A 10,263-nucleotide genomic window follows, 5' to 3' on the forward strand; every position below is an offset into this window, starting at 1 on the left:
TTTTTTTTTTTTTTGAGACAGAGCCTCAAACTGTCACCCTGGGTAGAGTGTCATAGCGTCACAGCTCATAGCAACCTCCAACCTTTGGGCTCAAGTGATCCTCTTGCCTTAGCCTCCTTGGTAGCTGGGACTACAGGCACCTGCTACAACACCCAACTGTTTTTTTAGAGATGAGGTCTTGCTCTGGCTGGTCTCCAACTCCTGAGCTCAAGCAATCCACCTGCCTTGGCCTCCTAGAGTGCTAGGATTATAGGTGTGAGCCACCACACCCAGCCTAAGAGTGCACTTTTAACTCTGTAAGGTGATCTCACCATTACCTGGCTGAAATGCCCTCCAGAGGCTTCCCACCATACTCAGTAAAACCCAGAGGCTTTTCCCCTGGCCTTGGAAGCTCCCCTAGGTCCCTGTCAGACTCTCTGATCTCATTCCCCCTCTTCCCCACCTGCCTCACTGACTTCTCAAACACACCCAGCCTGCTCATGTTCCAGGCCTCTGCCTGGCGCACCCCATCCCCATATACTCTCACTTTATTAATTTCTCTGCTCAAATGCTCCCTCCTCAGAGAGGCCTCTCCTCTAAAATAGCATCTCCTGGCCAGGTGCACAAGCTCTCACCTGTAATCCCAGTGGTTCAAAACCAAACCAAGGAAGAGTGAGACCCTCGTCTCTACTAAAAATAGAAAAATTAGCCGGGCATTGTGGTGGGTGTCTGTAGTCCCAGCTACTTAGGAGGTTGAGGAAGGATGATTGCTTGAACCCAGGAGTTTGAAGTTACTGTGAGCTAGACTAACACCACAGCACTCTAGCCTGAGTGACAGAGTAAGACTCTGTCTCAAGGAAATAAAAAACAGCATCTCTTATCAATTCATCCCTTACTCTACTTCATTTCTTCCTCATGGCCTTCACTGCCACTGGACCCTGCATCACATACTTGGGCAGGGACTTTTGTCCATTTTATCCCTCAGCAATCAAGAGCAATGCCTAGTCACAAATGGTACTCAGTAAACATTTGTCCAATAAATGAATTAAAGATTGGTTTGGATTTAAATCCAAATGTCCAGAGATACTTGGAACTATGCTTTAGATAACTGGGGACCCCAAGTGTCCAGTGGACTGCATTCTGTAGTACCTAAGACACATGCTGGCCTTGTTCATTCACTCTGCAGGGCACTTCCCAGAGTGCTGGGTGTCCCATCTCTATGCCCCTCCCTCTCTAAGCCTGCCTTTCTGCAAAGACCATAGGCAGCTCCCCCTTCCACAATCACCCTGCAGGTAGGCTATGGCCAGACCCAGGCCTCCTTACCACAGTACACCCGTTGTAGAGGTTATGCTGGTCCTTGTGGGCGTGGGCACAGAAGTCCATGCAGGCCGTGACCCCCGCGAAGGGGCGCCCTTCCTTCAGCCCCAGACGGCAGTCGATTGCTATTTCCTCATTGGTCACCTGTGGGATGGTAAAGGAGAGCTATTCCCGTGACCTGATTGGGTGGGGGGGGAATGGCAGGGCAGCAGGTCAAGGATCATAGCTGCCTTGTACTTGGATGATAGGAGGGAGGTTTTCTGGCTAAGAGCCCCCAGCTCCAAAAACGTTAGTTTCAGGCTGCTTTGGAGTTACTTCCACCTGGGTTGTCTTGAGTCCCCTGGGCTCATCTTGGCGATGCAGGGGTTGTCATGGGACAAAAACTTGGACCTTACCCATGGAAGACCAGACCTAATGAGGTCGAGGATTATAAGGGGAAGGGGAGCCAGGACCAGGGACAGAGGTGAGATGCTGTGGGATGCAGTCAGCTAGATGTAAACAGGGGGGCCTGTCAAAGAACTACATCATTGTTTTATACTTCTAGGCTGGGCTCATCCCATAATAGCACACAAGAACCCACTCTCTAGTGTCCCTACTCCACGGGGCCTGGGCAGAAAAAGGCCTAGGGCCTAGTACCTGGTTCTGATAAGCTTGAGGGGCCAGCCGCTTATACAGGGGTGCAACTTCGGTAGCCAGGTCCTGGAAACTCTTCCGGAGTACTTCTTCCTGCAGAGAGAAGAACAGTCACACACACGCAAAGTGCCCTGCCTGGCATGCTCTGTACCCTGGAAATGAACTGCCATCCTAGGACCATCACAATGGTGTCACTAGGAAGGTGAGAAGTGAGGTGTCACTGGGTGTCTTTACAGCACTCTCTCTGGGAGGGGTATGGGTACATGTCCATTTGGGGACCCTTTTCTCAGGAAAAGTCACTACCTAAAGGTACAGTCACTTGGTTGCCCAACTCCTACTCCTTTAAGGCCCTAGCCCAGGCCAGCCCAGAACACACAGGACAGGTTCTTGCTTTCAAGCACTGAACACCCAAGGTCAGAGATACGGAATAGTGGGCAAGAAAGAACCATGAGCATATGGATCCTTCCTCTACATTAGAGATAGGACAAAAGGAAAGACAGGGTTTGTGCTGGAAATTCCACAGCCAGTCTGTCCTTGAGCCAGATATGCAAACAGATCTCGGGGCTCCGACCACTAGACTGGCACCATATAACGCATTTGTTGGAAGCTGTGTGTGTGAGTTTTTGAAATATACATTAATGTGGTAAATAAAATTAAATAAAATTGTAACTTCCTCTCTCATTCGTGTCAGCCACATTTCAGATGCTTAGAAGCTACATGTGGCTCTGGTGCAGACAGCAGAGAAGGTTTCCTTTTCATAGACGATCCACTAAATAGCACTGTTCTGGGTAAAGCAGCAGCCACCTGGTCACAGCGGGCAGAGCATCAGCCATCCATAGCCTGTCTCTGGCCCTCCGAGGGTAGCAAATAGGGCTTGCAGGGCTCCTAAGAGGTCTGAGCACAGGCACACAACTCATGAGGAAGAAAGGAGGAGGACAGAACAGACAAACAGAACCAGGCACACAGAACTAGAAATGGAAGACTGAGACCAATGGCTCAGCTGCCAGCCACTTCCAACCAATCCACCTCCCTGGCTATTGTCTAGAGGCTGCTACCAGCGTAGAGGACCTCAAGCCAGCGTGAAGCTCCTGAGCTACAGAGAAACACAGGCCTGGGTTTAAATCTTGCTTCACTTTAGCCATATTGCCTTCAGCAAGCCACTCACTTATCTGTACAGTGAGGGCAGACAGATCACTGAGAGTGATGAAATTATCTGAGACACCCAGGAGGTGGTTGGCACAGGATCTAGCACACAGTAAGCTCACCGGAAGTGGTGGCTGTCAGAACAGGGAACATATTTGTGAGAAGTTAAACCAAGGCCTCTTCATTCCCAGTAGCTCTTAGGTCGGCGGTTCTCAACCTGTAGGTCATGACCCACAGGAACTGTATTAAAGGGCCGTGGCATTAGAAAGGTTGAGGACCACTGTTTAGGTCCTGCTGGCCCTGGGGTTCCTCTATTCACTGAAGCAACTGCATTTGCTGCTTTGGGGTGGGGGATAGTAGGTCCCAATCGTAAATAAAAGTCTAGTATCAAATTGGAATAGTTTAAACTCCCACATAGTCTTAAAGCCAGAGTCTAAAAAAGGAGATCTAAATTTTAACATTTTTCTTTTTACTTATGAAGATCAAAGCTTAGCTATCAGAGCATAGAAGATAATATGGGCTTTGGTGTAGAGAAGATGTTCCTGCCCAAGGGGTAAGGCTGAAGCCCTTCTGGGACTAGGAGATAGGAGAGACTTGGAAGGTTGAGACTGGGATCAAGATGTTTGCCTGGACCCTGGAAAAGGGTCTGGATACCCCCATCTTCCCAGAGGCTCAGGCAGGAGGAGCACAGAATGAGGGAGAGCCCAAATAGGCTCGCATCTTCTTTACACTTAGCTCAGAGTGAAGACCACGTCTAAGTAGAGCCTTTATGACATGAGCAACAGGGAGAAACAGCAGCAGGCAGCTGGCCTGAGCTGACTTCCTGGCTGCCTGAGCAGGGCCTTGTCCTGTTGTCATGGGGAAGTGGGGGAGGCTCTGTGGGTGAGGTCCAGAAGAGCCTGAGTGAGGAGACCTCATGCCTAGTGGAAGTACTGTATGGATGCCAGCCTGAGCCCAAGGACCAGGCCAGGCCCACAGCATGGAGACCACTGCCCAGAGACATCTGCCAGCAGCAAGGCAGGATGAGAGATGCATCGGAAAGACCCAAAGGGTAGCCCACAGACAGGAGGAGGCCCTTCTTCCTGCAGCACCTATTACCCCCAGAAAGACATCCTGGAAAGAATGACCGTCTGAGAGGGTCAAATTCTGATGAAGAATTTGAATATTTAGAACATATGCCTTAAATAGATTGTTTAAACTAGAAGAACCTTAGGTTCTATAACTGGTAAGCCTAATTCTTCATACTTCTTGCCTGTCCACATGCTGCACTCCTCTTGTTTCACAGCAAGATAAGGTCAGTTTAAAAAATAAGAGTAAAGCAAGTTCCCCTTCCCATGCCTCCGAGTTGTGGTGAGCCAGTCCTGCCTCCCAGTGGACTACGGAGACACCAGGCAGGAACGGGTGGGAAGGACGGTCCCTGCACTCCCTACACTCCCTGGAGCTCCACTCACCTCTTTGGGATTGTCCCCTGCGAGGCGGAACTTGCGAGGTGTCTTGCTCCGAGCATATTTACAGCCGTTGAAGTACATGCTCCATGAGCAACCGAAGGAGAAGGAGGCACCGCAGGTGTTGGGGTCTTTGCCTTGGCAAGCGCAGGTCCGGCTGCAACATACATCACAGGTCAGGCATACAAATGCAACACTCCTATGTTCTGGAATCTTCCTCCTCCTTCAAGAGGTAGCCCCTTGAGGCCTGGCATCCACCAGATACCCTGTAACTGAAACTCATTCGTCCCTGCCCCTGACCCCTTGCTCAAATTTCCTTGTGTAGAAAGTCAGCTCCAAGCAACATGCTCTGCCCTTGCCATGAGCCTGGAGGTTTAACCCAGAATCTGCTGTTGGGAGAAGCACATGGGTTGTTTGAGATAAAGGGGAAGAACCTATTAAGGTTTATAGGTGAAAACCTTTTAAGGTTTATACTTTTTCTTAACTCTAATATCTTCAACTAGCTCCAGCAGAGACCATACAAACAGGGAAATAATATGAAACCCGGAGTTTGAATATGCCTATTTCTTATAGCCTAGATGCTGACAGGCCTTTCAACAAACACTGATATAAAAATTCAATGCTTAATAAGATCTGGAAACAACCCAAGTGCCCCTCCCTGGGGAATGGATAAACACACTGTGATATATCCACATAGTGGAATACTACTCAGTGATAGTAGAAATAAGCTACTGACACAGTGGCCATCAGAGATGAACCTCAAATATGTTATGTTTGGGCTTGGTGCCTATGGCTCAAGCGGCTAAGGCACCAGCCACATATATCTGAGCTGGCAGGTTCGAGTCCAGTCTGGGCCCGCCAAACAACAATGACAACTACAACCAAAAAATAGCTAGGCATTGTGGCAGGCTAGCTAGTAGCTAGTAGTCCTAGCTACTCGGGAGGCTGAGGCAAGAGAATAGCTTAAGCCCAGGAGTTGGAGGTTGCTGTGAGCTGTGATGCCATGGCACTCTACCCAGGGCAACAGCTTGAGGCTCTGTCTCAAAAACAAAAACGTTACATTTGGGGGAAGAAAGGCTACACACTGCACAATCCCATTTATGAGATACCACGCAAAGCAAACCAGAGACAGGAACACATGGGGAAATTTTGAGGGATGATACAACTATTCTTTATCTTAATTGTGATGTGGTAGCTACATGACTGTAAACATTTACCAAAACCCTCCATCTTATATACCTAAAGGATAAATTGTTTTTTTTTGAAACAGAGTCTCACTTTGTCAACCTCGGTAGAGTGCTGTGGCATCATAGCTCACAGCTCAAACTCTTGGGCTCAAGTGATTCTCTTGCCTCAGCTTCCAGAGTAGCTGGGACTACAGGCATACACCACAATGCCCAGCTATTTTTAGAGACAAGATCTTGCTCTAGTTCAGGCTGGTCTTGAACTCATGTGCTCAGGCAATCTGCCCACCTTGGCCTCCCAAAGTGTTGGGCTTATAGGTGTGAGCATGCCTGGTCTAAAGGATAAACCTTATTGTAAATAAATAAACATGTACCTTAGTTTAAAAAAAAAAATAGGAAAACCCTTAGGCCAGGCACGGTGGCTCACATCTGTAATCCTAGCACTCTGGGAGGCCAAGGCAGGTGGATTGCTTAAGCTCAGAGTTTGAGACCAGACTGAGGAAAAAGGAGACCCCATCTCTACTAAAAATAGAAAAACTGAGGCAAGAGGATCATTTGAGCCCGAGTTGGAGGTTGCTGTGAGCTATGATGCCACAGCACTCTACCCAGGGTGATAGCTCGAGACTCTGTCTCCAAAAAAAAAAAAAAAAGAAAATTAATTAATAGGAAAACCCCGATAAGGGCAGGTTTTATAAATATCATCATCAATACCTTATATCTGAGAGGCATATATATGTATTGCCCCACGCTTGTTGACATCATTAGCATGGGGATATTGATCTGGGGTTTAACAGTGAAGCTGAGCCATGTTAATAGCCTCTCTCAAGCCAGGGCCGAGAACCCAGATCAAGACCTCTGTGTGAGCATCTTCACACCCCACAGAGCTTTCCCTAGGGCTGCGCCCGGGGTCCCCTTCACCCCTCACTGGGGCCCTCCCACACTCTGTGCCCTGCCACATACTCATCGTTGAGGCCGCATCTCCGGGTGGTGGGGTTCCCGTATTTCCGGAGAGTGTCAGTGAGCTCCTGGTACAGGGTATCTCCAAGGCTACGGGGGATGCCCTCCCAGGCCAGGATGAGGATGACGATCACAGCGTTCTGGCAGTGGTGGCCTGCACGGTGCCGCACCAGGCACAGCAACTTCTCCTCCAGCGTGTGCCTGCGGATCACCTGCGGAGACAAAGGGTGGCTCTGTGAGTCAAAGAGGCCACCCATGCTCCTCTATGTGGGTGCCACCACCCCTTCTCTGCCACATGGACCTGGGAGTGTAGGTCTTTAGGGCTATGTCCTGAGGAGTATCACACTGTGGCAACAGCAACCACACAAACTAAGAGAACATTTACAACTAGGAAATGAAAAACATAAAAGTTATATATTTTTTGAGGCAGAGTCTCACTTTGTCACCCTTAGTAGAGTGCTGTGGCATCATAGCTCACAGTAACATCAAAATGTCAGGCTCAAGTGATTCTGTTGCCTCAGTCTCCCAAGTAGTTGGGACTACAGGCACCTACCACAACACCTGGCTATTGTTAGGGACAGGGTCTTGCTTGTGCTTAGGTTGGTCTTGAACTCCTCAGGCAATCTACCTGTCTTGGTCTCCCATAGTGCTAGGATTATAGGCATTAGCCACTGCACCTGGCATAAAAGTTCATTTTTTAAAGAATAAAATAAACTATAAAGTCCACATTATTGATGACTTACATAGGCTTAGCAGGAAAAATACACTGATAATAAATATTGTAAGTCAAAATATGATCAGAGTTTGGTTTTTTGGTCTGTCTTTTTGAGACAAAGTCTTGCTGTGTCACCCAGGCTGAAGTAGCATGGTGTGGCCTCAGCCCAGCTGACAGCAACCTCAAACTCCTGGGCTCAAGTGTGATCCTCCTGTCTCAACCTCCTGAGGCTCACATCACAATGCCAGCTTATTTTTCTACTTTTTTTTTGAGACAGAGTCTCACTCTGTTGCCCTCTGTAGAGTGCCTCTAGTCATAGCTCACAGCACCCCCAAACTTTTGGGGTCAAGTAATTCTCTTGCATCAGCCTCTACAGTAGATGGGACTATAGGCACACAAAACAACGTCCAGCTATTTTGTTGTTGTTATTGCTTGTTCACTTAGCCCAGACCAGGAATGAACGCATCAGGCCTGGTACACATGGCTGGAGCCTAACCACTGAGCTATGGATACCAAGCCAACTTTTCTATTTTTAGTAGAGATGGGGGTTTTGATCAGGCTGGTCTCCACCTCCAGACCTCAAACGATCCTTTCTCCTTGGCCTCCCAGAGTGCTAGGTTACAGGCATGAGCCACTGTGCCTGGCCACAAAGATTTTTATGTTGTTTTAAAACATTTGTAGATAAGATGCTGAATACCTATGTGTTTTTAGTTAAAAAGCAAGGAGGTTGCCTATGGAAAGCAGTTTAGTGGTTCTTCAGAAAGAATTGCTGTATGACCCAGCAATTCCACATCTACAAATACCCTGGCATACTGACAGCAAGGACCCAGATCCTTGTACATCAAGTGCACAGCAACATTGCCCACAAGAGCCAAATGGTGAATGAATTAAAAAATAGGTTATATCCATACAGTGGAATATCATTCCGCTTTAAAACAGAATGAGATTCTGACCTATTACAACATGTATAAATCTTAAAAACATGCTATGTGAAATAAGTCAGACGTAGAAGAGCAAATATTGCCTGTCCCACCTATAGAGGTACCTAGAATAGTCACACTGGTAAAGAAAGTAGGTTAGAGCTTATCAGGGGCTGGGGGAGCAGAGAATGGGGACTTGTTAATGGGCACAGAGTTTGAGATGATGAAAAAAGTTGGGAATAATCAGTTGCACAACAATGTGAATGCACTTAACACCACTGACCTATGCACTTAAAATAGTTAAAATAGCTACATTTTGTTTACATATTTTGCCACATTAAAACAAATAATGTAACATGCCAAAGCCACTGAGCTGTACACATCAAATGGGTGAAATGCATGGCATGTGATTTACATATCCATAAACCTGTGAAGTAAAAAAAAGCAAAGGCCCCAACATGAACTGCTTCGCTTCTCAGATCTGGCCATTCCCTGGAACCAGGTCCTCATTCAACTCCCAAAACACTGTTCTCGCTCACAGGATTATGTATCAGGGCAAAGGGGTGGCTGAAACCCCCTGAAGAGTCCCAATTCTGGGACCAGATAAGATGTGCAGGCAGGGGTGGGGATGGGGAGATGAGGTCAGACTGAGGGGCAAGACCTTGAGGAAGGGACACCATAAAGGACTGAAGTGAGGGCTACTGCAAAGAGTTTCACATTTTAGAAAGTGGTGGCAGAGAGTCAGGAAAGGACTAGACAGGGACACGAGCTAGGGTGCCACTGAACAGAATGGACTCTTGAGACATCTAGGAGAAAAGTGGCTTTAGGACCACCTGACTACAAGGGCTGAGAACAGGGAAACATCTTAAATGACATCTACATTTTATAGCTAAAGAGACTGAGTGGGGGTTGTTTACTGGCAAGTTAACTAGGAGCATGCTGGGCACCCAAGTGGCTTCTCCAGGAGAACCTGGAGGTCATGAGATGCCTGGGCTGTAGACAGACGTAGTTATGAGCAGGTCCATGTGGGTAGATGTCCAGAGGGGTAGCCAGGCAGGCAATACAAACACAGAAAGGGGCCAGATACAAGCCTAGGACGTGGTGTGGACCACAGCAACGTGAAAGCCTTTGCCCATCAAAAGGGGGAAGCCAGGCCTTCTCCCATTGACTGTTGCCTGGTGGGAATTCAAGGCTCCGGAGCCTAAATTCTTCCAATTTTGCAAGAAAAAAAATGGTAATCCATATTTTTACATGAAATCTCCCCTTTTGAAAAGGTGAGCACATTTCTTTTATTAATTGTGGTAAATATGTCTAACAATTTACCATTTCAACCATTTTGGGGCATTGTTTAGTGGCATTAGGTACATTTACACTGTTATGTAACACTCACTACCCATTTCTAGAACTTTTTCATCTTGCAAAACTGAAACTCTGTTCATTAAACAATAACTCTCTATTCTCCCCTCCTGCCAACCCCTGGCAACCACCATTCTACTTTCTGTCTTCAGGAATTTCACTGTTCTCAGCAAGTGGGATCATACCATATTTGTCCCTTTGTGATTGGATTATTTCATTTAGTGTAATGCCCTATACATGTTGTAGCATGGGCCAGAATTCCTTTCAAACTTTTAAAAATAGACTGGATAAGGTAGCTCCTGCCTATAATCCTAGGACACTGAGAGAGCAAGATGGGAGGAACATTTGAGGTTAGGAGCTGGAGAGCAGCCTGAGCAAAGAGAGTGAACCCATCAATACTAAAAAATAGAAAACTTAGCTAAGCATTATGGCATGCATCTATAGTCCCAGTTACCCAGGAGATAGAGGGAGGAAGACTACTTGAGCCCAGGAGTTTGAGGTTGCTGTGAGCTAAGCTGACGCCATGACACTCTAGCCCAGGAGACAGAATAGGACTTTGTCTCAAAAAACCAGAATAAAACCAACAAAAACACTTCTTTTTTTTTTTTTTTTTT

At 47.2% G+C, this 10,263-nt stretch overlaps 1 protein-coding gene across 1 annotated transcript in view; it reads right to left on the minus strand.

Moving 5' to 3' along the window:
- Positions 1-10,263, minus strand: part of TET3 (tet methylcytosine dioxygenase 3) — a 122,840-nt gene that overhangs the window by 13,258 nt on the left and 99,319 nt on the right. The window contains exons 6-9 of the mRNA XM_003793390.3: positions 6,662-6,870; positions 4,524-4,674; positions 1,933-2,022; positions 1,303-1,440 (exon numbers count right to left, since the gene is read on the minus strand). Of these exons, the coding sequence (XP_003793438.2) occupies positions 1,303-1,440; positions 1,933-2,022; positions 4,524-4,674; positions 6,662-6,870 (588 nt within the window). The remainder of the gene's footprint in view (positions 1-1,302; positions 1,441-1,932; positions 2,023-4,523; positions 4,675-6,661; positions 6,871-10,263) is intronic.

The sequence above is a fragment of the Otolemur garnettii genome, unplaced genomic scaffold, assembly GCF_000181295.1.
Source record: "Otolemur garnettii isolate 467f Iridium unplaced genomic scaffold, OtoGar3 scaffold00068, whole genome shotgun sequence".
NCBI classification, from domain to species: Eukaryota; Metazoa; Chordata; class Mammalia; order Primates; family Galagidae; genus Otolemur; species Otolemur garnettii.